Source organism: Oryctolagus cuniculus, chromosome 1 (assembly GCF_051225735.1).
Source record: "Oryctolagus cuniculus isolate XC-2025 breed Fujian yellow rabbit chromosome 1, ASM5122573v1, whole genome shotgun sequence".
Lineage (NCBI taxonomy): Eukaryota > Metazoa > Chordata > Mammalia > Lagomorpha > Leporidae > Oryctolagus > Oryctolagus cuniculus.
In genome coordinates this window covers 231,287,501-231,314,071 of record NC_142867.1, presented here as the reverse complement: position 1 = coordinate 231,314,071, position 26,571 = coordinate 231,287,501, and the positions used below count along the sequence as shown (strand labels likewise).

The 26,571-nt window shown below is 66.3% G+C and overlaps 1 protein-coding gene across 1 annotated transcript in view; it reads left to right on the top strand.

The window, feature by feature from the left end:
- NIBAN2 (niban apoptosis regulator 2) overlaps window positions 1-26,571 on the top strand; it is a 45,922-nt gene that overhangs the window by 18,667 nt on the left and 684 nt on the right. The window contains exons 2-14 of the mRNA XM_051854992.3: window positions 10,155-10,285; window positions 14,903-15,031; window positions 15,622-15,727; window positions 16,775-16,942; window positions 21,736-21,851; window positions 22,399-22,503; window positions 22,598-22,760; window positions 23,296-23,483; window positions 23,951-24,106; window positions 24,478-24,594; window positions 24,679-24,786; window positions 25,115-25,226; window positions 25,463-26,571. The exon at window positions 25,463-26,571 is cut by the window's right edge and continues 684 nt beyond it. Of these exons, the coding sequence (XP_051710952.3) occupies window positions 10,155-10,285; window positions 14,903-15,031; window positions 15,622-15,727; window positions 16,775-16,942; window positions 21,736-21,851; window positions 22,399-22,503; window positions 22,598-22,760; window positions 23,296-23,483; window positions 23,951-24,106; window positions 24,478-24,594; window positions 24,679-24,786; window positions 25,115-25,226; window positions 25,463-26,049 (2,186 nt within the window). The 3' untranslated portion in view covers window positions 26,050-26,571. The remainder of the gene's footprint in view (window positions 1-10,154; window positions 10,286-14,902; window positions 15,032-15,621; window positions 15,728-16,774; window positions 16,943-21,735; window positions 21,852-22,398; window positions 22,504-22,597; window positions 22,761-23,295; window positions 23,484-23,950; window positions 24,107-24,477; window positions 24,595-24,678; window positions 24,787-25,114; window positions 25,227-25,462) is intronic.

The following is a 26,571-nucleotide window of genomic DNA, read 5'->3' as shown; positions in this document are numbered from 1 at the left end:
GGTGGGGCCGGCTTTGTCTGGCTCTCTGCTGCGGAGCACACAGGGTCCTGTGGTTGTTGAATGAGGGCAACAGTAAACTCTTCTGGCTCCAAGAAGCCTTGGAGAGCCTCACCTGACCGTGGCTCTGCTGCTGGCCACCGTTAGGGTCTGGGCTGGCCATGGAGCAGATGAGGATAGTGGGCCCTACCCTCCACCCCCCACCCCTGCCTCTTGGCAGCACTGCCCTGGCTATGGCGAGGGGCTGGCTCTCTGGCTGATCATGGAAGCAAGAGGAAGATCTCGCTCAGCAAGTTCTGCCTGGTGTTTCAAGGTGCAGCTGCAGCCTGGACACGGAGAGGAGAGCGAGCGGCTCGCTCTCAGTCCAGGCCCGCGGGGGGCTTCTGCTGATCTGTGTGGGCCCCCAGTCCAGGCTCAGTGCACCAGCCTTGGGCAGAGATGGACGTGATGGGGAGCACGGGCGGTCCTGACAGGTGGCCAGGTCCTCGGCTGTAACACTGGGCGGTCAGACGCCAGTGGGGCCCTGAGCGGGACGAGAAAGGAAGGGAGGCCGGCAGGTGGCTGAGGCAGTCGGCAGGGATGGGGGCCAGGTATGAGGGGGCGGGGGTGGCGCTTGCACGGTCTAGGCTGGGCCTCCGCATCCCCACGTTCAATGACCCTGGATTGAAAATATTTGAAAACAAAAACTTGCATCCGTACCGAGCGTCTGTAGCCTTTTCCCGTTGTCAGAGCAGCTGGCCTTGTGTTGGGGTTGAGACGCGATCCAGAGAGCGCAGCAGGTGCACGGGAGGACGCGTGCGGGTCGTGTGCAAATTCTGTGCCGTTTCCTTCGTGAGGGCCTCCAGCATCTGCAGGGTTGGGGATTTTGGTATCGGAGGGAATGCTGCCGCCTCGGCCGGGAAGACACCATTATCCCCAGGGCAGAGAGGAGAAAGTCCCGGCTCGGAGCGGGGAGGCTGCGGGACAGGGCGCTGGCCGGAGCAGAGCGGGGTGCTTGGCCCTCCCCGCTCCTCCAGGCTGCCTTTGACCCCTTCCTGGCTCTGATGATCTTGGGTGTGGCCTAGTCCGTGGCTGGGGATGGTGCAGGACATTGGCCTGGAAACGTGGCTCACACGTGTGGCAGGCGTGGCACAGCCCCTGTGGCAGGTCCGGGGTGGGTGGGGGAGGCCCGTCCTGCCCGGAGTGAGAACTGCTGGAGATCCCGGGCTTGCGGGCGTCTGTGCCCCCCAGTGCAGGGTGCCGGCTGAGCTGCAGGGCCGGAGGGCTTTGGTTTCCCTCTGTGTCAAGTATGGGAATCAGGTGTAAAGGCGTGGGCTTGGGTGGGTGGGTTCCCCTGGGCCTTCCTCCTCTCCCCACCCCCAGACCTGTTGTTCCCGAGCCCTGGTTAAATATTTGCTCATGAGAAGCATTTTAAAGGCAGCTTTGCGAACCCTGGCCGGCTCCTCCCCGGCCTTCTTGGTGAGGACACCCTGCCAGTACGGGCGGGCGCTGCTCTGTTGCCTTCCAGGCCCCGGCAGCCTTCAGGGCAGCCCTGTGGGCGGCTGAGGCTGGAGGACCTCACCCTGGAGTGGCTCAGTTTGCACCTGCTTCCCCAGCACCCACCCGGGCCAGGCAGGAGCTGGGAGCAGCGGACCCCGCAGAGAACAGGGGGTGGTGTGCAGAGCCAGGGTGGGAGGAGGCTGGAATTGCAGCTTGGAGGTGCCCGGGGGGCGGGGGCAGGCTGGGGTCGTGGGGCTGGGGTCTGCAGGAGGTGGTGTTTTCCAGAGGAGGGGGGGAGGCAGGAGCTGCCTGAGGAGGGGTGGGCAGAGGGAGAGCACTCACAGACCCAGGGCCTCCTGCTCTGGGTGCGCACGTCCCCCGGCCTCTTTCTCTGCACGTTGGGCCGCTCACAGAGGCCGGGGCTCTGGGCAGCCCCAGTTTCCCCGTCTGTCCACGGGAGAGCTCGGACGTGACCTCCCAGGCCCTGTGGCCCGCTCTCAGCACTAGACACGCAGGGCAGGAGTCCCGCCAGCGCCCGGAGTTAAAGTCACAGCTGAGTGCCTGTGTCCGTTTCCCTGGCCCTGGGCCCTTGTGAGCTACGAGCGCCACCATCCCCTGAGCCCTCCCCCAGCCACCGCGTGAGCTGGGGCCGCTGTGACGTCACACCCATCGCACGGTGAGGAAACAGGCCCAGAAAGGCCATTCCGAGCTCAGGATTTGTTTCTTGCTTCAGACTTGACCCTGGAACCCACAGGCGCCTGTGGGAAGCCCACCCTCTTCTCCCAAGGCCCGAGGTGCTGGGTGTCGGGATACAGTGACCCGAGGGGCTGCCAGGCAAGGCGGGAAGGTCCTGGTTCTGGGCAGGGACGGGAACATCCTCGGGGTTCGTTCTCTGGTGTGACTCTTCCCTGTGTGACCCTGGGCAGGTCACTCAGCCTCTCTGAGCAGTGTCCCAGGAGAGGATTAAGGGAAGCGAGGTTGCTAATGATTGTTCAGGCGTATCAGAGCCAGAGGGGCAGCTCTGTCACCTGCTCCAGCTCCGCTGCAAGGACTATTACAACCATGCAAACTGGCTGAGGAGGTGAGGAGTGAGCACAGCCTTGAAGCCTGGCTGAGATTTTGAATGGCGGAAGTGAGGGGGAGGGTGTCCCCCCCACCCCGGCAGAGGGCGGGGCACAGGTGACAGCCAGCACTCAGGGCAATGCCTGATGTAGGCAGGAAGTGGCCGGGGAAGTGGGGTGAGACCCTGGGTCTCCGAGTTGGTTTGGTGCCACCTGTCGGAGGCTGCTGTGTGCCAGGCCCCGCGGTGGAGCCCTGGAATCCACCGAGATTGTTCCAAAGTGCTCCACGTGATAACTCAGACGCTTGCGCAGCCCTGGGCGCCCAGAGTCAGCCAGCCTGGGTTCAGATCCCAGCTTGGATTCCGGCTGTCCGACACCTGGGTGACCTTGGACGAGCCCTTGACTCCTCTGCCTCTGGGGTCAGGCTCGGTGTCAAACGGTGGAGCTGCGCCGCACGTAGCCCGTGCATGAGCCCGCTGCCTGCCCGGCTGTCCTTGGCTGAACCCTGGGAATGACAGTCCCCTCCCAGCCCAGCACACAGGGGCACACACCTGTCAGGTGGCTGCCGAGCTGGCCCTGGCCTCCTGCCCGTGGTTGTTTGTGGGAAGAGGTTTTCCTCTTTAATAACTGACCTCAGACAAGGTGTGACCAGCAGAGCCCCTTCAGGGCCCTGTGGCCGGCAGGGAGGGCAGCCCTGCACCTGCCACCTCCCCAGGGAGGCAGGACAGTGTGTGCACACCCCCCGCCCCGGGCCCAGGCCCAGCTAAGAGCCCGGTGCGGGCACCAGCCTCCCTGTCTGGAGTTTGGAATGGCAGGGCGCTCGGTGACGCTTTGCTGCTCGGTGGGGCGGAGGCCCTAGCCCAAGATCGCTGCCTTGGGCCTGGGGCTCTGGGCTTCCTTCACCTGTGTCCTGCGTGCCAGGCCCTGTCCCATGTCGAGGGGGTCCTGCCTAGGGGGTCAGACAAGGAACAGGGAGTTCGTGGGGGCGTCCCCCCAGCCTAGGGACAGCACAGTGGGAGCCGAGGAGTGAGCCCAGCAGAGGAGGGAGGAGGGTCCGGCCCTGGGAGCGGCCTGGGGGACCCCGCAGCATCGTGGGGGCAGGTGGAGCTCAGCCTCTGTCCCAAGGCGTGGGAGCTGTGGGAGGTCTGGGGCAGCAGGGAGGTTCGGGCGACTCCCCCTCTGGTTCCTGTGCCTGGGACGCGTCCGAGCCGGCAGGAATTCAGAGGCTGTGGCAGGTGTCAGAGCCCCACGGGCCGTGGCCGGCGGTGGAGGCCGTGCTGAGCTCCCCTGGCCTCAGACTGGCCCCTGGTCAGCCGGAAGCCCCCTCACCCCGGTAGTCTTGTGCTGGGGTCCAGGGTGTGGCCAGCGCGGGAACTGGACTCTCCTTGCTCCTCTTGGCCCCCAAGTGGGGTCCAGGGAGGTGCGGTTGCCACGCAGGAGTGCAGAGTGCAGCCCTTCCTCCAGGGCCACTCGCGTGGCAGCCAGGCTGGCCCCTTGCCCTCTCGGCCGCTGCCCTGAACTGCCTGGGGCAGGGACGGGGCACTGTCCTGTCTTCCCTGGCCCTGGCGCGCTCCGAGGGTCCCCTGTCCTGCTGCCTGGTGGAGCCTGTCATTACCCCTCCCCTCGGCCTCGTCCCTGATTACAGGGCCTGAGCCGGAGCCTTCTCTCGGAGACCACACACAGGCCCCGTCCCCAAGGTGGACATGAGATGGACTCGCCCAAACTCCAGCTCCCTGGGAGTCCGTACGGACTCCGTGTCCGTTCACAAGCTGTGCATCCCCAGGGAAGTCACTTGACCTCTCTGGGCCTCCGTGTCAGTCTCTGTTAAGTGCGGGCAGGGCACGGAATGCAGGTGTAGTCAGGTGTGCCGGGCTGGGTAAGGAAGAGGCTGAGCAGGCAGGCCCGGGTGTGGCGCTGGGGGCCTGGCTGCCCACCCAGCCCTGTTGGGGTATGCCGTGTGACCCTGGGAGAGTGTCGTCACCCCCCTGGACCCTGCGTTCTCCCTGTGTGCCAAGTGGACGTTGGAGATGGTGGTGCCTGTGCCGTGGCACAGGGGCACTGAGGCCATGGCCTCCTCCTGCGCCCCCAGTGGCCTCCCCCCCGCCCCGCCCGCCTCCCCACCCTGGACCTGCTCCCTGTGCTCTGGGAACCGGGCTGGCGGGTTTGGAGCCCGCCCCACCCCACAGAGCGCTGCCACCTGCCTGGTTTCAGTCTGCAAACCTCTCAGGCCTGAAACTCTGAAACTGGGCCGGGCCTGTGGGCAAGGTGTGGCGCCGGAGCCCACTGGGGGGACCGGACGGGCCAGGGCCGGCTCTGGCATGGGGCCCTGGGCTCGGGCCAGGCCGGGGTGGGACCGGGCGGGGCCCCGTGGTTGATGCAGGGCCGCGTGTGATCGGGGCCGGGGTTCCGTTGTAAATGGGCAGTGGGGATTTGGGCGCAGGCTCCCGGGCCCTGGGCTGGGGCCCATCCCTGACTCCGCCACTCCTCCGTGGGTGGGCAGGGACCTGGGTTCCCTGGGGCTGCGGATTTGGGGGATGGATTCGGGTAGGGTGTGGGGCGTGGGTGCCGGGCATGGGCACCGCGTGGCTGGGTCCTCAGCTCCGCATTCGAGGCTCCCCAGAATATTCCTTCCCCTGAGCGTCACCCCTGCCCTCGGTTTCCCCATCTGCAGAATGGGCCCAGTACCCATCCCCCAAATCCCCAAAGAGCCAGGGGACCTCAGGACACCCTGGGCCCCCCCAGCTCTCGCACAGCCCCCCATATCTGCACAGGAAGCAGCGTGACCCGTAAACTGTCAGTTTGGAACATCAGAGATTAGCGCTCTTCCGGCAGCCCGGGCTGCTGTCCACGCTGGTCCTGGGGTGGCCGGGCTGGGGGTGGCTCGGCCCTGCCCACTTCCTAGGGGGCCCAACTCCCGCGAGCCTCTCCCTCGCAGGGTGCAGCGCTGTGCTCTCCGGCTGTGGAGCTCCCGTAACCCGGCTCGTGCTGGCTCACGAGGTCCCACAGCTGGGAGACGGCAGGGCTGAGGCTTGAACCCAGAGCCTGGGTGTTGGGTGGAGACAGTGCCAGTCCCCGCCAGTGGCAGCCCAGGCCAGAGCTAAGTCACCGGCAGCTCAGAGGAGGCGCAGAGCCCTGTCATTACCCCCAGGTCAGCTGCTGATGAGATTTTAAGTAAGCTCAGCTGATGGGGCCCCACCCGCCCATTTTAGAGGTAGGGAAGTTGAGGCCTAAGTGAGGGTGAAGGTTCTCTGCCTGCCAGCTCTGGCCAGATGGCAGCGAGTGGAAGCTGGAGACCCCAGACTTCAGCCCCTCACCCCCGTGTGACCTTGGGAAAGTCATGTGGCTTTCCTGAGCCTCAGTGTCTTCATCTGTGAAATGGGGCAGTAAAACCTGCTCTGCCTGTCTTGGGACTGGACAGGGACCAAGCGAAGGGGCAAGAGGGTAGGGCCCCTTGGGTGAAGAGGCCACACGGGCTGGGGTCTGGGGCAGGCATTAATGAGGGGGGCCTCCTCTCTCCCCTTCCAGGCTGTGTCTCTGGTGCGTCACCAGGTCTCCCTGGGCCTCAGATGTCTCCTCTGCAGGTCAGAGGCCGCAACACCTGTTGGGCCGCACGGGCTGTTGCACACACGGCCGTCTCCGTCTCGGTGGAGGCAGAGTTGAGCCTCGAGTCCCAGGGCGGGGCTTCCCTGTTTCGGCGGCCTCACTTCGAGGCTGGACTCTTGGCTCCAAAGGAAGCCCTGTGCTGGGGCGGGGGGCCGTCCTGGCCTCACGTCTGTCCGTCCGGGCTGCAGCATGCCACGTCCGTGCAGATGCCACGTGCAGGCAGCGGCCTGGGGTGGCCAGTGGCTCCCCGCGGTGACAGAGCCCAGCGGCGGCTGGACACGGAGGGGCACCTGCTCCCTCCTGGGCTCATACGTGAGTCAGGACACACACACAGGCTGTCTGTCACACGTGTGTGCATGCGCACATGCACGCCCCACCCCCGTGGCCCTGCTTCCCCAACCCCCTCCCCACTTGCCTGCTCCATGTTTCGCCCCTGTGGGCACACCCTTTGTGTGTCTCAGTCTGTTAGAGACTTGGCTGTCATTGTCGGTTATGATTCTTCTGTGGTTCTTGTCCCAGTTCCTTAGTGGGGGAAAAACTTTATTTTTTTTTCAAGCTATAAGAGTTACACCTGCTCATGAAAATCTCACCACTGTTAGACGCTGAGTGCTGCTGTGGGTCACCCAGCACTTCCGGAGGCCTTGGGCTTCCCCAGGCTCCCCGTGTCCCGTTCAGCGCTGGGATGGGTTCTGTGAGCTCGTGCTGCAGACGAGGGGCTTGGGGCTCCCGGGGCGGCTGGCAGGGCTGGCCTCCTCTGCAGCCGGACTCCACTCCCACCTGTGCGCCTCGGCGCCCGGAGGCCTGGCCTAGATGCGGGGGCTGAGTCAGGCGGAGAGGCAGGGTGCATGAGAAGGTGGGCTGGGCCAGCGCCCACCCTCAGACCGCCCCCACCCCCAGCATCTCTGCAATGGTATTGGGGTCTCCTGGGACCTGGGCCCAGGCAGAATGGCCAGGAGAGAAGAAGTGGGGCAGAGCAGCACAGGACGCGCCCTGGGCACCTCCCGGGCAGAGGCCCACCCTCAGCAGGTGCATCCATAAGGCCCGTCTCCGCTCCCCTCCCCTGCTCTCCCCGGGAGGCCTTCCCCAGGGCTGCGCTGGGGGACCCTGGCCTGGCTCCTGCCTTGTGAGTCCTCTGTCCAGGCTGAGCTCCAGCTGAAACTGCACCCCGAGTCCTCGTGTCCGTGTTTCCGGGGTTCTCATCTGTATCCTGTGGCGGTCCCCCCCACCCCCCGGCTGACTTAGGACAGCCCTTGGCCGTGTGCTTGGGACCCTCTCTCTGCCCTGAAGCCCTCTCTCAGTAGTGATCTGCTGAGTGGACAGTGCGCCTCCCCCACGGCCCCGCCCCTCCTGGCCCCGCCCCTCCTGGCCCCGCCCCTCCATGGGGTGCACAAAGGGAGCCTCCCGGCCTGGCCCTATCCTGCGGGTTGCAGCCCTCATGAGTTCACTGCACAAAGCCGGGTGCCGAGGGCCGCGCTCCGGGCCGCGCTCCGGCTGCTCCTGGAATTTCAGGCTGCTGAGGGTTTGTCTGTAAGTGGTCCAGCCCCTCCCAGCCGGCTAGCAGGGCCTGCCTGTGATTGCGGTTGTGAAACGGCCGTGGCTGCGGCTGTTCTGGGTGCAGGGCGTGCCGGGCGTTTCGCTTCCGCCCAGCCCCTCTCCTGTCTCCATTGGCGACGTCGCCCCCGGCCCCCAGCGCTCCTCTCCGGACTCTGGCCCCGGGATGACCTGAGTAACCTGGGCACACCCACCATGAGACCTGTAGTGGCTCATCCCCGCGTCCTGCTCCTGGCCTGGCCTCCCCACCCCCAGGGCCTCTCTGCAGCAGAGGCCGGGCGCAGGGACCCCAGGCTCAGTCCTGATTGTCACGTGCTAAGGGCTTCTGTGGCCCCGCCCCACCCTGGCCTCGGAGCCCCTGGGTGGGATGTGGGATGTGTCTGGGGCTTCTCTGGCCGGCCTCACCCTTCCTGCCCCCCTTCCCCGTCCAGCCCTGGGGTTCTGGGCCCAGCTCCTCTTTGCTTGGACTCGATGTCGCAGTTGTGCTGAGAGCAGGCTGTGGGCGGGTGGCTCTGAGTTCAAGTCCTTACGCTGGGGCTGGATGCAGAGTCCAGCTCTGCTGGAGGCTGGGGGCCCAAGCCCGCCCGTCCTGCCAGCTTCGTCAGCTGCTCAGGGCTGACAGCCGGGGGGCTGGGAGCCCTGGGCCTATTGAGGGCCTCACCCCGAAAATGGGACAGCAGTGGCGCTGGCCCCCACGGTTTCCTGCAGACTCTCAGGGGACCAGCACTCCGTAGGCGGGAGCTGTGACCCTGACCGTGGGCCTGGTCAGCGCTGTCCGTGGGCCTGGTCTCCTTTTCTGTTTCCTGGTCTCCCCTGCCCCTCCCCGCCTCATCATTTTTCACCCCCCCCTTCTGAGAAAGTGCTGGTTGTTTGTGGTTTTTAAAAACCAAGCATTCAAGCAAATTCCTCATTTGTTTTCCCTTCCCTCCCCCAACCAGAATCTGGACCTCCTCCTGGGGGGAGGGGCACACAGGCGGAGCCAGGGGCTGCAGGGGTGGGTGGGCTGAGCAGCTGTCTCCGGAGGGTGCCTCCTCAGCCCCGTCTCACTGAGGAGGGTGCAGGGGTAAGGGGCACGTTGCTCTCAGCCTCCTCCCTGGCTGCCTCCTCCTGGCTGAGCCCCAGGACTGCATCCAGTGCCACCACCCACTGTGGCTTTGTGCCGATGAGGGAGCCGGAGCCTCTGTGGGTCTCAGGGCCGGGGTGGCACAGGCCTGGCCTCACAGAGCTGTGGAGAGGGTGACGGGAACCACTGTCCTGCCTGGGAGCCCTTGGTGCCCGGGCACTGAGCGCGGGCGGGGCGGGTCCTGTCAGCCCCTTCTAGGAGGAAGGCCCAGGTCTGGGGGACTTGGGAGCCCAGACTATGGCAGCGGCAGTGGAGGGGGCCCGTCCCTCAGGAACCCACTCCCCTCCCCAGGCCTGATTCTTCATCTGCAGATGGAGCTGCTTGGGCAGCACAGACACCCCCGGGGGCTCCGGGGCTCACTCTCCCCGCCCAGAAACGGCCCTAGCACAAGAGTGGAGCCAAGACACAGAGCGTCCACCGCCGGGTCCCTCCCCAAACGTCAGCGGCCCTGGGCTGGGGGCCGAAGCCCTGAGTCCAGACCTCTGCCCAGGTCCCCCGCATGGGTGGTAGGAACAGAGTCCCTGAGTCCCCGCTGCCACTGCCCACCAGGGTCCCTCCCCACTGCCCACCAGGGTCCCTCCCCACTGCCGCCGCCCACCAGGGTCCCCACTGCCGCCGCCCAGCAGGGTCCCTGTTAGCAGGAAGCTGGAGGCAGGGGCTGGAGCTGGGCATCGGACCAGGTCTTCCGCTGTGGGTTGCAGGTGTCTCAACCGCAGGGCAAACACTCGGCTCTAGATGAGTTCAGTTAGAGCGTTGTGTGTGTGTGTGTGTGTGTGTGTGTGTCTGTTTAATTGGGGTTATGGAAGGATCATGATTGTAAGGTAATTCAAATGCCATAAAAGAAAATAAAGCAGAAAGCCGAGTCGGCTCTGCACTCCGTCCCCGCACCTGGCCGGGGACCTCCCCGCACAGCCTGGCACCGCCTTCCACGCCTTTCCTCTGTCCAGGCCGCCACTCTCCCTGGTCTCCCTGGGCCCTGACTGTTCTCCCGTGGCCCTGCCGCGCCCCTTCTTTGCCTCTCAGGCCCGGCTCTTCCCCGGGAGCCTGGCTGTGCGTCTGACCGCGCTTCCCAGCCGTGCGGTCAGAGGCTCCCTGGTGTTGCTCGGTGCCACAGCCTGGCTTCCGTGCGCCTTTGCGGCCTCTCGCTGGTCTGTGGGGTTTTGGGTTTTCTTGGTCTGCGGCCGTGGCCCACGCTCCCGTCTGGTCTGGGGGGGTCGCCCTTTCCCGACACCTGCGCAGGAGCTGCAGGCCGGCCGCCGAGCCAACCGTGCCCCCTGCACCCGTCCCTGGGGTCTCCGGATCCGTGCCGACCTCACCGTCTGCGTGTTCTTCCCTTGCAGAGAAAACCGGGAAGGTCCTGAACGAGTTCCTCCGCTTCTACGAGGACCAGTATGGCGTCGCGCTCTTCAACAGCATGCGCCACGAGATCGAGGGCACGGGCTCCCCGCAGGCGCAGCTGCTGTGGCGCAAGGTGAGCGGCCGGGGGGGGGGGGGCGGCTTCCTGTGGCCCCAGCCTCAGCGCTCTGGGCCTGGAAGCTGCCTGGCTCCAGCCTGGGGACGGTGCGAGTGGCTCGGGTGTGGGGCTGGGGAGGGAGCCGTGCAGAGCGGGGAGCAGCTGCGCCCCCCAGCTGGCAGCCGAGGCCCTGGGTCTGAGCACTGGGCGGGGTAGGGCAGGGGCCCAGGTCGGCCCCACATGTCCTGGGCTGGGGTCGTTCCCTCTCAGTGCCTCTCTGTCCCCCCGGGTGACCAGGAGAGAAGGCCTGGCCCTGCGGGGCTGAGCTCTGGCCCTGGCTGCCGTCTGCACCCACCATCCCCTCTGGGGAGTCTGAGCGCTGGGCCGGTTGTCCTGGAAGCGGGGTGCTAGCCGGGTGAGGGGTGACCCCAGTGCTGGCGTTTCTGTGGTGGGCGGGCTGCGAAGGCCCTTGCTCTCCTGCCGCCCTCTCCCGGCTGGTCCTGTTGGCTTCCTCCACACTGCCCTGGTCATCCGGGGCAGGGCTGTGAGTGGTGGGGCGTGCTGGGCTGCAGCCCTCCCTCCGTGCCCCTCCCCCATGTCCAGCCTGTGGTCCTGTGGGCTGAGCTCGGGGGCCTGGGTTCAGATGCTCCTGGGAGCTGGGAGCCCCAGCCCTGGTCCCACCTCAAGGCTCAGTCTCCCCATCCGACAGTGGCGCCCCCTTCTGAGCTGTGGGAGAGAGGAAGTGGGGTGTGGACAGGGCGAGCAGACGGATGGCCAAGGGGGCTGGGGTCCTGACTTGCCGGGTACCCTCAGGTGAGGGTGTTCCCTGCTGAGCCTCAGTTTCTCTGTCTGTCCAATGGGCGTTCAGTGAGAAACACCACAGTGGGCTGGAGAGGGCAGAGCAGTTTCCTGGGGGGGGGGGGAGATGGGCAGTTTGTGCGGCTGGAAGGCTCTGGGAGGGGATGGAGTGCGAGCGGCAGGGAGGCCCCGGCTACGGGTTTGGGTTCCTTTCTTTTTAAAAAAGATTTATTTATTTATTTGAAAGAGTTACACCATGAGAAGAACAGAAAGAGAGAGATCTCTTCCATCCCCTGGTTCACTCCCCAAATGGCCGCAACAGCCAGGGCTGGGCCAGGCTGAAGCCAGGAGCCAGGAGCTCCATCTGGGTCTCCCACATGGGTGCAGGGGCCCAAGCACTTGGGCCCTCCTCCGCTACCCTCCCAGGCACGTTAGCAGGGAGCTGGATTGGAAGTGAAGCAGCCGAACTCGAACCCACGCCCCTGTAGGACTGGGTTCCTTTCAAAGCCATCCCCCTCCCCAAAACCAGCTGTGCCTCTTTGCCCGAGGCCCAGGGAGCAGCGTCCACACAGCTCACTTCCAGGCTGGCTTGCAGGATGCCCTGTCCGGTCCCGTCCCCCGTGGTGGGAGAGCCCGGTGCAGGCTGGAAGGAGCGTGGGCCTTCCCGTGGAGTCTCTGCTGACGGCTCAGCGGCTGCACCGGGCCGGGTGCTGGGACCGCCCAGGCGGGCAGTGACCGGCTGTCTCGCCGTGAGGTGGCAGGGTGAACGCAGACAGTGGCAGCCTGACCTGGTCTCGGTGGCCCAGGAGGGCCTCCTGGAGGAAGTGCCACCCGGCCCAGGACCTGATGGCTGCTTACTGGGAACAGGGAACGGCGAGCGCAAAAGCCCGGGGTTTTGGTTTGCCTGGGACCAGAGTCTGAGTCCAGCCAGAGGCCCGTTCTGCCGACCCCCAGGCAGCCGGGTGGAGGGGAGGCTGGGGCAGTGCTGGCGCCGCCCACAGCACCACACTCCCCCTTTGCCTCTTCCCATGGTGTCACGGCAACCTGGGGACTGCGGGGTGGCAGGGGCAAGGGTGCCCGGCGGGTGTGTGGGAGGAGAGGGGGCCCTGGCCCTGCCGGGTGAATCGGGAGAAGCTGCTGTCGGGGCAGAGGGAAACGCCACGTGCAGCCCGGGACCCGCCTGGCCCTGGGCGTCTTCTCCGTGTGGGGCCTGCCCGGCCCTGGGTGTCTTCTTGATGTGGGGCCCGCCTGGCCCTGGGCATCTTCTCCATGCGGGGCCCGCCTGGCCCTGGGCGTCTTCTCCGTGCGGGGCCCGCCTGGCCCTGGGTGTCTTCTCCGTGCGGGGCCCGCCCGGCCCTGGGCATCTTCTCAATGTGGGGCCCGCCTGGCCCTGGGCATCTTCTCCATGCGGGGCCCGCCTGGCCCTGGGCGTCTTCTCCGTGTGGGCCCGCCTGGCCCTGGGCCTCTTCTCGATGTGGGGCCTGCCCTGTGTACTCACAGGGCTGTGAACTTCTGCAAAGGAGCACCAGGGGTCAGGTCCCCCAGCCCCTGAATGTGGGGACTTTTGGTCCCATTACCACTCGGAAAGCTGACCTTCATGACATTGTCCTGACAATATCAATCCAATAGGAATAACTTCACCATCATCGTAACAGCAGCTATATACTTTTTTTTTTTTTAGATTTATTTATTTATTTGAAAGGCAGAGTTACAGAGAGGCAGAGGCAGAGAGAGAGGGAGAGAGGGAGAGAGGGAGAGAGGGAAAGAGGGAGAGAGAGAGGTCTTCCATCCACTGGTTCACTCTCCAGATGGCCGCAACGGCCGGAGCTGCGCCGATCCGAAGCCAGGAGCCAGGAGCTTCTTCCAGGTCTCCCACGTGGGTGCAGGGGCCCAAGGACTTGGGCCATCTTCTACTGCTTTCCCAGGCCATAGCAGGGAGCTGGATCGGAAGTGGAGCAGCTGGGACTCGAACCGGCGCCCACATGGGATGCCAGTGCTGCAGATGGTGGCTTTACCCAGCGCCGGCCCAAACAGCAGCTATTTTCATGAGCGCGATCACAGGGATCATTGGATAATACGAGTAATTTAATAAGAATAGAAATAGAAATGACGGGAACAATGAAATGGTCATTGTCCATGCTGGACGTTGTGGGGTTGGCCCCAGCCACTCTGCTCTGGGGAACGCTTACCGGGGGCACTGAGGCACAGCCGGGAGAAGCTGTTAGACCAGGCCCCGGGGTCTCCTCGCTGACGGCAGAGTCTGGGATTCTTGCGGGGTGGGTATTTGGCACAGTGATTAAGTTGTCGCCCGGACCACCTGTGTCCCAGCGGAGGGCCTGGGTTCGAGTCCTGCTAATGCACACCCTGGGGGGCAGCGGGTGGTGTTCAGTTCCTTGGGTCCCTGGCTCCGGGCTTTGGTCTTGGCCCAGCCCTACCTGTGGCAGGCGTTTGGGGGAGAGAACTGGTAGATGGAAGATCTGTCTCCTTGCCTGTCAAATAAATAAAGGAATAAAATTTAAAATATCTTCCCCGGGCAGCTGGGTTCCATCCCACTTCCTGCAGGCCTTCCAATCCAAATACAGCTCTGCCATTTGAAAGTCCTAAAAATAAAACCCAAACTTGGGATCGGGGGCAGCCTGGGTGGTGGCGGGGACGCGGCCTGAGCCTGGCTGCCTGGGCCGGGGGCTTCTGCTCGGCCTCCTGCAGGGCCGTCCCTGTCGCTGGGGCCCTGGGGCTTCGGCCGAGGTCTCACTAGGGCGCACAGAGAGCTCTGCCTTCTCTTTCTAGAAAGACGCGCAGGGAGAGCTGGATTTAGAGGTCTAAATTTAGACCACAGCGTGCAAAGCGTCTGGGGGGACCTTTTTTTCCTGTAAATATTTTTATCCTTGGTAGGAAGCCGGCTGGGGTCCATTGTTTCGGCACAATGGGCTCTCCTTTTCCGAGGGCTTTGTGTTTCCCGCTGCAGAGGAGCTGGGGGCAGGGCGGGGCGGCCTGGAAGGGCAAGGACACCGGACGAGCTTGGGCCCCGTGCGAGAATGGCCTCTGGTGCAGTGTGGCCAAGGCACCGTGTTCCCCGCAGAGCAGGTGCAATGTGCCCAGGGAGCGAGGTGCTCAGGCCTCCGAGGCCCTTCCCTGCCTACCGCGGGAGGCGCGCACGCTGCACTGGGCTCCCGCTCTCCCTTCCAGAAGCCTCCCTGTGCTCCTCTATCAGGAAGCACCGTGGCTGCTGCCACCTGGGGAGGGGTGGTCGTGGTCACAAAGGCTCTTGCCAGTGGCCCTGGTGGCTCCTGGGTGATGTGGCTGACGGCCTCCAGGTGGCCCCATTTTACAGAGAAGAAAACTGAGGTTCACAGAAGGCCGATACAGGCCCAAGCCCCACCGCCAGCGTGAGGAAGGCTGAAGCCCACACGGCCACCAGCCTGCCTGGATGCAGGTCCAGTGTCAGAGGCCCCTACCCCGCCCCCGTCCATGGGGGACTCTGGAGCTGCGTATTAAAGCTTCCATTGCCCCGAGGGGAGACTGAGGCCCAGGGCCGGGGAGAGCCCCGCGTGGGCCCTGGGGCCTTGGCGGCTCTGCATGGTGGCAGCGGTGGGCAGATGGGCCAGCTGCCCCTTCCCGGGACTGGTCCCCAGGGGACCCTGGTCTGGCTGGGTCCTAAATCGGTTCTGGCCTGGGTCCACCTGCTGGCCTCACCACTGCCCTGCCCGGACCCTGGATGAGCTCTTTTCCCGGAGCCTCGCTCTTCCCATCCGTTGAATGGGTGAGACGCAGGCCTGCCTCCGAGGCTCTCCGCTCGGGAGATGGCATCCCCTCACGGCCGCGGCTCCCCGCCCGCAGGTGCCGCTGGAGGAGCGCGTCATCTTCTCGGGGAACCTCTTCCAGTACCAGGAGGACAGCAAGAAGTGGCGGAACCGCTACAGCCTCGTGCCGCACAACTACGGGCTGGTGCTGTACGAGAACAAAGTGGTGAGCCGGCCCCGCCCCCACGTCGGCCCCGCCCCCGACGCTCCCGCCCCGCCCCGCCTTCCAAGGAACTGTCAGTCAGGGACCGCTTTGCGCTGCACAGTGACACCTGGTGGCAGGGAGTGGCATGGCAGCCCTGCTGTATGGGCTATCCCAGCGCTGCCTCCCCACTACCCACCCCCAGCTGGCTCTAGGAAAGCTGTGTCCAGGGGAGAACTCAGCCCCTGGCAGGGTGGTGGACAGGCCCAGGTGATGGGCAGAGGGCCTGGGCTCTGGAGGCAGATACCCCGGTTCACGTCCTGCGCCTGCTCCCTGCCAGCTGGGTGGACTTGTGGCCAGGGTGCCCCTTGGGGTGAGAGCTGTCCGTGGAGAGAATGGGCCACACGCCCAGCACAGGGCCCGCTCCTGGCGCTCAACGCTTCCTGGGCTTCCCCGGCTTTGTGCTCACACTGAAGCACGGGAGGTTTAGGAGCCTTGTCGTCATCACCCCACCGATGGCGCCCGGTAGCCAGGGCACTGAGCTGCTCCTTCCTCCCCACGGGATCACACCATTGGGCACGGGGCCTGGGCACATCTCTGTCACCCCTCCTCAGGCCTATGAGCGGCAGGTGCCACCCCGAGCCATCATCAACAGTGCTGGCTACAAGATCCTCACCTCCGTGGACCAGTACCTGGAGCTTGTGGGGAACTCCTTACCAGGTAAAGGCCCACTGGCCCCCGGCCAGGACGTCCTGCCTGGGCCTCAGGGGTTGGCCAGGGAGGGGGTGGCCCTGAGCCCGCTGCTCAAAGGAGCCCTTCGAGGAGGGGCCTCCGGGCCCGGGAGTGGGGCTTTGCCTGAGAACATGCCGTGCGTGGGCTGCACAGTGGGATCCTCGCCCATGTCCTGCAGCTCCTGACCTCACGGTGCACCGCTCTCCGCCCTCCCACCTCCCTGAGCCCTTGAGGGCCTCCCACTGGGGAGGAGGGGCCAGTGACTGCCCCCCGTTACTCCAGATGGCTCCTGTCCTCCACCCCCGGCCGAGGCTCCCTGGAAGCCTCCTGGGAATAGTGTCGCCACACAGGTGACTCCTAGGATGCAGGGGCTGGAACGTGCCCAGGGAGCGAGGTGTGTCTTGAGAGCCAGGTCCTGCCCCCTGCCCACCTGCTGGTGGCAGGAACTCCTGGGTCCCAGCCCCAAAGCGGGCTGTGTGCTGGGTCTACACACCCGTTGCTTCTCCCACGACCTCAGGGAGCTGTGTCGACCCCAAGAGGTGCCGTGTGTACCGGGCCAGCAGGGCCGACCCGAAGCCAGCGTGCCGAGAGCTGTTATTGTTGGATTATGAACCACAGGGCGGGTCACAGCCCAGGACAGCAGGGTCTCGTGGGAGCTCAGATATCCACACCCACAAAGCAGAAAGAAAAACTCCTTTTTATGTATCGTGTCCCCTGCCCCACGTGCCTTTCTCCCCATGTGGGCCTCCGCAGCCGAGATTGGAAGGGGAACTCCAGAGGCAGTGCTGGCCTTTGAACCCAGGACTGGCACCTGCCTGGCCGTGCCCGGCACTCGGAGTGCAGAGCCTCGTTCCACAGGAAGGTGGACGCGAGTGTGTCCCCAGATGCCGGATTCTGAGGCTCCTTCAGCCAGGCTGTGGGGGCGCAGCCGGTCGCCCCAGGACAGCCTGGCTGCCCTGGGCCTGAGCCTGGCCCTCAGCTGAGCTGGGGACCCGTTCCCTGGGGGGGCCGTGCTCAGTGGCTCCGTCTCCACAGGGGTCGCGTCAAAGTCGGGCAGCGCCCCCATCCTGAAGTGCCCCACTCAGTTCCCGCTCATCCTCTGGCACCCCTACGCCCGGCACTACTACTTCTGCATGATGACGGAAGCCGAGCAGGACAAGTGGCAGGCGGTGCTGCAGGACTGCGTCCGGCACTGCAACAATGGTGAGTGCCGGCAGGTGCAGGGGCGGGAGGGGCAGTGCCTGCTCCTGCGCGCAGCCTGACACCTGGTGGCTGAATGTGGCATGGCAGTCCTGCTCTACGAGCTGTTCTAGGTTCCTCTCCGGGGTTTCTGAGAGATCTTCCTTCATGAACACTCTTGTGTTTTTTTTTTTTTTTTGACAGGCAGAGTGGACAGTGAGAGAGAGAGACAGAGAGAAAGGTCTTCCTTTGCCGTTGGTTCACCCTCCAATGGCCGCCGCGGCTGGCGCGCTGCGGCCGGCACACCGCGCTGATCCGATGGCAGGAGCCAGGAGCCAGGTGCTTCTCCTGGTCTCCCATGGGGTGCAGGGCCCAAGCACCTGGGCCATCCTCCACTGCACTCCCTGGCCATAGCAGAGAGCTGGCCTGGAAGAGGGGCAACCGGGACAGAATCCGGTGCCCTGACCGGGACTAGAACCCGGTGTGCCGGCGCCGCTAGGCGGAGGATTAGCCTAGTGAGCCGCGGCGCCGGCCAACACTCTTGTTTTTAAAAATGTTTATTTATTTAAGGACAGGGAGCTTCCATTGTTTCTCCTCAAACACCTGCAACAGCCAGGGCTGAGCCAGGCGAAAGCCAGGAGCCAGGAGCTCCATCCAGGTCTCCCACGTGGGTGCAGGGGCCCAGGTACCTGAGCCATCACTCGTTGCCCCCGAGGCTGTGCGAAAGGAGGAAGAGGGATTCGGAGCGGAGCCGGGTCTCAAACCAAGGCACTCCAACATGGGCCGCAGGCGTCTCTCTGTTTTGCTTTGAAGATTTGTTCCTTTGAAAGGCAGAGTTACAGAGAGAGGGAGGGACAGAGTGACCGAGAGGGAGGTCTTCCACCTGCTACTTCACTCCCCGAATGGTCGCAGTGGCCGGGGCTGGGCCAGGCAGACGGCAGGAGCCAGGAGCCTGTTCTGGATCTCCCGTGTGGGTGCGGGGGCCCAAGGACTTGGCTTTCCCAAGTGCGTTAGCAGCAGCTGGGAGTGGAGCAGCCAGGACTTGAACTGGCACCCACATGGGATGCTGGCTACGCTGCGGCCCCGCAGCGCTGGCCCAGGGTGCAGCTGTCTTACCGGCGGCTTCACCGCCAGGCCAAATGCCCGCCCTGACAAAAGCATTTTGTGTTGTTCAGGAAAGAGCAGAGAATCACTCCCAGAGCCGTGTGCTGGTTGAGAATGTGGACCTGAATCAGAAACAAATCGCAATCGTAGTTCTGCCGCCTTCTGTCCACGCGACCTCGGGTGACCGACGTAGCTTTTTTTAAAAGATTTATTTATTTATTTGGCCGGCGCCGCGGCTCACTAGGCCTCCACCTTGCGGTGCCGGCACACCGGGTTCTAGTCCCGGTCGGGGCGCCGGATTCTGTCCCGGTTGCCCCTCTTCCAGGCCAGCTCTCTGCTATGGCCAGGGAGTGCAGTGGAGGATGGCCCAGGTGCTTGGGCCCTGCACCCCATGGGAGACCAGGAGAAGCACCTGGCTCCTGCCATCGGATCAGCGCGGTGTGCTGGCCGCAGCGCGCCGGCCGCAGCGGCCATTGGAGGGTGAACCAACAGCAAAGGAAGACCTTTCTCTCTGCCTCTCTCTCTCACTGTCCACTCTGCCTGTCCAAAAAAAAAAAAAAAAAAGATTTATTTATTTATTTGAAAGAGTTACACACACACAGAGAAGGAGAGGCAGAGAGTGAGAGAGGGAGGGAGGGAGGAGAGAAAGAGAGAGGGAGAGAGGGAGAGAGATGAGGGGAAGGGAGAGAGAGAAAGGCCGGCACTGTGGCGTAGCAAGTAAAGCTGCCGCCTGCTGTGGCCTGGGAAAGCAGTAGAAGATGGCCCACATCCTTGGGCCCCTGCGCCCACGTGGGAGACCTGGAGGAAGCTCCTGGCTCCTGGCTTTGGATCAGCACAGCTCCAGCCATTGCGGTCAATTAGGGAGTGAACCATCTCTCTCTTTAAAGATTTATTTGTTTATTTGACAGAGTTACACAGAGAGAGAAGGAGAGACAGAGAGAGAGAGAGAGGTCTTTCATCCGATGGTTCACTCCCTAATTGACCGCAATGGCTGGAGCTGTGCCAATCCAAAGCCAGGAGGACGGGGAGGACCCAGCCGTGGGCACCAAGTATGCAGCAGGGAGCAAGACAGGTTCCCTGCCCCCGTGCAGCCCGAGGTGTGGAGGGGGAGAAGGGGGAGATGAAGGAGGCCCCAGGGGACAGGGGTCACAGCTGGGAGCCTTGCAGTGCAGGTTGGGGGAGCTCAGTCATGGTGGCAAAGGGAGGACCTGGGAGCCCCAGAGGCTGAGGAGCTGTGAGGCCCTGGGTTGGGGGGGACCTGTGGGGGGCTCTGGGGCCAGGTCTTGGGGGGGGCCTCATGGGGCTCTAAGGCTTGGGGCTGTCTCCCGAGGAGACCCTGGGGGGCCTTTCTGCCCCTGGGGAAGGAAAACCCTGCCCAGGACCCAGGCCATCCGGCCCTGGGTAGGAGAGGGCGTGCCCCCCCGCCCCCACCCTGGGGCTCAGCTGCCTCCTTCGGGCTCAGCTCGCCCTGCCCGCCCTGTCCCGCCTCTGCCCTTCTGCAAATGCCTGGCCGGAAGCACCAGGTCTGCACCTGGGCCGGTCCCAGCCCTGCTGCCCACCAAGGGGCCACCTGGTCCCGGATCCCCAGGGACCGTGCCCGGGCTGCCTGGCCCCGCCTTCCCAGGTTCCCAGGGCTGTGACAGAGCGGGTCGGCAGGGTGGGTGACCCTAGCCAGGTGGGCACACACAGGGTGGGCGTGTGTCCCAGGCACAGTGACCCAGCCCGCCCGCAGGGTTGGGGGGAGCCTGGCACCCAGCGGCCCAGGCTGGAGGCTGCGTGCTGTGGCCAGGAGGCCTCACCCCGGGCGGGGTGGGCGGGGCTGGATTCGGGGCGGGGGGCTCTCCTCGGCCCCCCAGGGCCTGTGAGAAAGTTCCCTGCTGCCTCCGTCTTGCCTGGAATTTGTGGAGCCTGGAACTGCTCACTCCAGGGGCTGCCAGGAAGTGGGGGGTGGGTGGGGAAGGAGGCCAGGCTGGGCGGACGCCAGCTCTTGGCCCTGCCCCCCCACATCCTGCGTTCCCAGAGCAGCTGGGGGTGGCCCTGCCCGGCCGGCCGAGTTCCGCCATGGGCGGGGGCACAGGGGTCAGGGCTCGTCCTGTCTGCCCAGGGCCCCCTCAGCGCCTGCAGGTCTGGCTGGCGGGGGCGAGCGGGTCCCCGGCTGCGTGTGCCTGGGCGGTGCTGTGGCTTTGCTGGGGCTGGGGACAGCCGTCCCCCTCCCCTGAGGAGCAGGGGAGCCATGTCGTGGGTCCCAGCCCGGGGTCTCCAGAGCTGGTGGCGATGAGGCCTTTCCTCCCTGTGTCCCCCCGCGGCCGCCCCTCCTTCCTGATGCTGCTGACACAGTCCCGATGGACTTGGGGCACAGTAGCCCTGCCCGGGCCCCCCAGCCTGACTCATCCAAGACCCTTGGCCCGAATGCTGGGGGCTGGGCCTCAGCGTGGGTTCACGGAGGGGCACAGTAGCACCCGGACTCACGGGGACCGCTCAGAGGGGCCCTCCAACAGGTCAGACTCAGCGGCTGGGCATTCAGATAGAGGGGGTCCCGAGGGTCCGAGGCTGCCTCCCCCTGCCAGCCCTGCGCTGCTCACCTGAGCCACTGTGTGCGGGGATGTAGGAGCCCGCCACGCCCTCCGGGGAGCGTGGAATGTGTGGGGTCCTCGCCCCTCCCCGGCCTCGGGCTCTGCCTGCCCTGCACCTGCACCCGTCACTCCTGCCTGCTCACGTCCCCCTCCCCAGCCCAGATGAGCGCTGGACCTCAGTTTCCCCGGCGCCGAGATCCCCTCTGGCTCTGGGAGGCCGTGATTCCTGCGGCTGGCCAGGCTCGGAGAGGGACTTTTTCTCTGCGGGTGACTCAGCGCGTAGTCATGGCCGTGGGCGCTGGGGTTTGTGATGTGCGGGCGGCCGGTTCCCCTTCCCCAGGCGCTGGGGACATCGTGGTCAGAGGCACGCGGCCAGGGGAGCCGGCCGCCGCCTGGCTCGGTGGCGTTTAACCACGTTCTTCCCCCAGCTGGGTGTTGCAACTTCCTGCTGCCTGCCTGCCTGCCCAGCCCAGCAGCGGGGGTGGCGGTGGGTGGGGGTCCACGCCTTGGGCATCGAGCCAGCAGCACCACCAGCAGCAGGGACAGGAAATGGTGATTTCCCGTTGTCAGGCACTCACCTGGGCCCACAGCCCCAGCCGTGGCCCCGCCCCCTCCCTCGGATTTCAGGGGCCGCAGCCCCTCCCCACAAGGTGGCCTTGCAGCTGCCCGTGTCCGAGGGAGGCCGGGTCAGGGTCGTTGCTCCCATTTCCCAGAGCAAGAGACTGAGGCCCTTGTTGCTCAGTGAACGAGGCTCGGCACACGCTGGCTCGTGGGACCAGCAGCAAATTGCCTATTTTGGTCAATAAAGCAGAGCCAGGCTCCTGGCTTACAGATGCCCCGTGTGCTGGGGTCGTGCGGCTGGCGGAAGGGGACTGGAACGAGGGTCCTGCTTGTACCCTCCTGCCCTGTGGCCCTCGGCCCGCGGCCTGACCTTGGAGCTGTTGGTTTCTTTACCTCTGCAGTGGCCGCGCCTGGGGCTCGGGTGCTGGGTGGATGTGAGGAGGAGGGGGGAGGCGCAGGGGGTCCCCTCCCGCGACCGCTACTGCTCCAGGGAGCTAGGGTCACAGCGGTGGCCCCGCCGTGCAGGCTGGGGTGGGGGGGTCTGCTGCTGGCCTCGTCACCCCTCCCTGTCCTGCACAGGCATCCCGGAGGACTCCAAGGTGGAGGGCCCCGCGTTCACGGACGCCATCCGCATGTACCGCCAGTCGAAGGAGCTGTACGGCACGTGGGAGATGCTGTGCGGGAATGAGGTGCAGGTGAGGCCAGGAGGGCTGCTGGGGAGGCTCAGAGGTCACCCTGGGGCCCGGGGGCGGGGCTGGCCCTAGGCACGGGGCTCTGGGCGCTGCCGGAAGGGGAGGACGGGCTCAGGACAAGCAGGGGCCACTGCGGCACAGCCACTGGGTCTCAGGTGTTGAGCACCTGCCCCAGGCCGGGTGCCAGGTGCAGCTGTGAACGGGAGACCCTGCCTTGGCCCAGCAGGGGAAGCAGGCAGTCAGTAATCCCACACTGCCGGCTGTGTGTGCGCGCTGCCTCCCAGCCGGGGGTGGGGTGGGAGCACCTGCAAAGGCCCTGGGGTGGGGGCCCCTGTGAGTCTCACCACTGCCCCCCCCCCCCCCCAGTCTGAGGGCCCAGCAGGACAGCCAGGCAGGCACGTCTGGGGCCTGGGGAGCCGATGCTCCGGAGAGCGGGCAGTGGGTTGCACGGGGGCCAAGGCCAGGGGACGCGGGGTTTGTGTGGCCGGGCCCACCACGCCAGCCAGGTGGATGCCCCAGCTGCTGCCCTGGCTTGTGCCCCCGGCCCTAGATCCTGAGCAACCTGGTGCTGGAGGAGCTGGGCCCCGAGCTGAAGGCAGAGCTGGCCCCGCGGCTGAAGGGGAAACCCCAAGAGCGGCAGCGGCAGTGGATCCAGGTGGGCGTGGCCGGGCCGGGAGGGGGTGGGGCCTGCCGCTGGCCCAGTGCCCTCGGCCTCGGCCTTGGCCCTGACGCCTCCGCTCTGCCCGCAGATCTCGGACGCTGTGTACCGCATGGTGTATGAGCAGGCCAAGGCGAGCTTCGAGGCCGTGCTGTCCAAGCTGCAGCAGGCCCGGCCGGCCATGGAGGCCGTCATCCGCACGGACATGGACCAGGTCATCACCTCCAAGGAGCACCTGGCCAGCAAGATCCGAGGTAGGCCCGGGGCCAGCTCTCTGTGCCCTGATCTGTGACAGTCTCGCGGCGGTGACTTGGCTGGCTGCATTGACAAAAGTCAGACTCCGAGCTGAGCCGTAGTCCCTGCGGCCGGGTGAGCTGTTTTGCCAAAGCTGGCGTTTCTGTAAACCCAGCTCCTGCAGGCCCGGCTCACTGCCTTCTAATCCCCTCTGCCCCCAGCTGTCCCCGGGACACAGCCGCGCTCGGCTGTGCCCCCAGCTGTGTCCCCGGGAGCAGGATGGGCCACCCAGAGTGCAACAAACAGCATTAGTGGGCAAGGGTGAGGGTGGACATCGAAACAGCCCCGGGACCAAAATGTCCGGGAGGTGGCCCCGCCCACGGGCCCCCTGTCACTCCGGGTTGTGTGGGGGCGCCGGCTCCATGTCTACAGAACCCGAGGCTGGCTTAGTTGGCAGTTTTGGTTTTTTCAAGAATGCACAGCGGGCCTGGAGCCCCCGGGGCGGCGGGCAGCAGGGCGGCGGGCGGTGCTGACCCTCGCGGCTGCCCGGCGCAGCCTTCATCCTCCCCAAGGCAGAGGTGTGCGTGCGGAACCACGTGCAGCCCTACATCCCGTCCATTCTGGAGGCGCTCATGGTGCCCACCAGCCAGGGCTTCACCGAGGTGCGCGACGTCTTCTTCAAGGAGGTCACGGACATGAACCTGAACGTCATCAACGAGGGGGGCATCGACAAGCTGGGCGAGGTGAGGCCTCGGCCACGCCCCCTCCTGTGCACAGGCCCGAGGGGAGGGGGGAGGGAGCCAGCCTTCCGTCTGGCACTCAGCGCCGGCAGCCTGTCTCGGGTGGGTGTCCTTGCACGCTCCCTGTGCCGCGGGGCCCTGGAGCCCACGTAGCTGTCAGCAGCAGGCAGAATGTACCCCGCGGCTCAGCCTGCTCCGCGCTCCATGTCTGGGGTGAACTGGAAAGATCATGACGAGCCGTTCCAGACAGGGCCAGCGCCTTGCCCAAGGCCACCAAGCACCCAGGAGGGGCCAGGAACCTCGGGCTGCCGAGGCTGGACCACGCGCTCCGCCGCCCGGTCCTCCTCCTCCTCCCTGTCCGCCGACTTACAGGCGGTCTTCGCCGGTAGCCCCAGTGGCAGCCCCAGGGCACAGGCGAGGGGCGGCGTTCAGGGCTCCGGCTCGGCCCCACCCGCGCCCTCTCCCCGTAGTACATGGAGAAGCTGTCGCAGCTGGCCTACCACCCCCTGAAGATGCAGAGCTGCTACGAGAAGATGGAGCCGCTGCGGCTGGACGGGCTGCAGCAGCGTTTCGACGTGTCCAGCACGGCCGTGTTCAAGCAGCGAGCCCAGATCCACATGCGCGAGGTGGGCCCCAGGCTGCCGCCGCCAACGCCCCCTCCCCGGCCTGAGCCGGGCCCCTCCCTCTGCTGGGACACTGGGGCCTCTGCTCACCTGGCCGATCGATCGGACGCATCTTGCGGGCTTTGGCTTGGAGCTGTGTGTGCGCCCCCAGCCCCCTCCTGTGCTCCTGTTCCCTGGGGGCAGGGATCGCCCAGCGCTCAGCTCTGTGCCAGGCACACGCTGGGGACTCAGGGAGCGTGTGCCGCGGCGGTAAGCCCAGGAGCATGTAGACCGCCCCCCATGGCACCCTGGCAGGCTTGGGGGTGGGGTGCGGGCTAAGGGGAGGGGCCGGGGTCGCTCGGGCGGCTTCACCCCCACCCGTGCTGTGCCCACAGCAAATGGACAACGCCGTGTACACCTTCGAGACCCTGCTGCACCAGGAGCTGGGCAAGGGGCCCACGAGGGAGGAGCTGTGCAAGTCGATCCAGCGCATCCTGGAGCGGGTGCTGAAGGTGAGCAGCCGCCCCCGCCCCGGTGCCCCCCGCGCCCCGGCCAGGCCGCCTCGGAGCTGACCCCCGCCCCGCCCCCTCCTGCAGAAATACGACTATGACAGCAGCTCGGTGCGCAAGAAGTTTTTCCGCGAGGCCCTGCTGCAGATCGCCATCCCCTTCCTGCTGAAGAAGCTGGCGCCCACCTGCAAGTCGGTGAGCGCGCCCCGCCCACCAGCCCCAGCCCCGCCCCGCCCCGCAGCGCCCGCCTCCGCCCCCGCCCCGCGGCCCTGACCGCCAGCCTCTGCGCCCCGCCCGCCAGCCCCAGCCCCGCCCCGCGGCCCTGACCGCCAGCCTCTGCGCCCCGCCCACCAGCCCCAGCCCCAGCCCCGCCCCGCCCCGCAGCGCCCGCCCCCGCCCCGCGGCCCTGACCGCCAGCCTCTGCGCCCCGCCCACCAGCCCCAGCCCCAGCCCCGCCCCGCCGCGCCCGCCCCCGCCCCGCGGCCCTGACCCCGCCTCTGTGCCCCTCCCCGCCCGCCCGCAGGAGCTGCCGCGGTTCCAGGAGCTGATCTTCGAGGATTTCGCCAGGTTCATCCTGGTGGAGAACACGTACGAGGAGGTGGTGCTGCAGACGGTCATGAAAGACATCTTGCAGGGTGAGCGCCGGCCGGCCGGGCTTTCTGGGGGGGAACGGCCAGGGGGCTCAGGCCCGAGGCTGGCGGGGACCACTGTCGCCGGGCGTGCGGCCCCAGGAGGGTGGAGGGTCCTTGGCTTTGCGACCATGGTGGTCGCCGCCTTAAGGGGACAGCGCTGCCACGTGCAGCGGCGAGTGGGCCGCGACCGCCGCGGGGTGGGCGGGAAGCACCCTGACCCCTGCCCTGTGGCCCCCCAGCTGTGAAGGAGGCGGCCGTGCAGCGCAAGCACAACCTGTACCGGGACAGCATCGTCCTGCACAACAGTGACCCCAACCTGCACCTGCTGGCCGAGGGCGCGCCCATCGACTGGGGCCAAGAGTACGGCGATGGCGGTGACAGCCCCGGGGGCGGCGACAGCAGCCCCGGCACCGCCGAAGCAAGCAGCCTCTCGGAAAAGCGACGGCGTGCCAAGCAGGTGGTCTCCGTGGTCCAGGACGAGGAGGGGGGGCTGCCCTTCCAGGCCGGCTCCGAGCCACAGTCTCCGGACAGTGTCACCGAGCTCCGCGGCCTGCTGGCCCGGGATCTGCAGGCTGAGAGTCCCCCGCCGCTCGGCCCCCTGCTCAATGGGGCCCCCGCCCAGGAGAGCCCCCAACCCGAGGCGGCCCCTGAGGCCTCCTCCCCGCCTCCCTCGCCGCCCGACCAGCTCCCGCCTGGGAAGGCCGTGGACTGTGAGCCCCCCAAGCCCAGTGACCAGGAGACAGGCGAGCAGGTGGCCAGCCCTGGCGGCCGCGCCCCCATCCACACCACCACAGAGGACAGCGCCGGGGTGCAGACTGAGTTCTAGGCCCAGCGGACCCGAGCTTCCGTTGGACAGGGCACGGGGCGCCCCCTCCAAGGCACTGGCAGCTCTGGGAAGGGGGAGCCCCAAGCTGTGCCTTATGGGTGCAGGGGGGGCCAGGGCGGCCCCCCGAGTCCCTCTCCTGGGCGCAGCCCCACTTCTTCGCCCTGTTTGCGCTTCTTTGGGATGATCTCAGATGCAGGGTCTGGTTTTGGGGTTTTCCTCCTTGTGCTGGGGGCTGGACACAGCCTAGGTGGGACTGGGGACCCGTCTTCCTGTTCCCCGGGGCCTCCCTCCCCCTCATGGGCCTCGCCATCCTTCTTGGAGGGGGCACATCCAGGCACCGGGCACTGCGCCTGGTCCCCGGGAGGAGGCGGGGCCGGTGCACAGAGCTGCTCCCACTGGGCCCAGGGTCAGGCTCGCGGTGGGCCGCGGCCTGGCTTCCCCGGCCCCGGGGAGCTTGCAGGCTGGAGCCAGGCTGGGGACGCCAGGGGCAGGGCTGGGTTTCGGGGGGCCTCACAGAGGGGG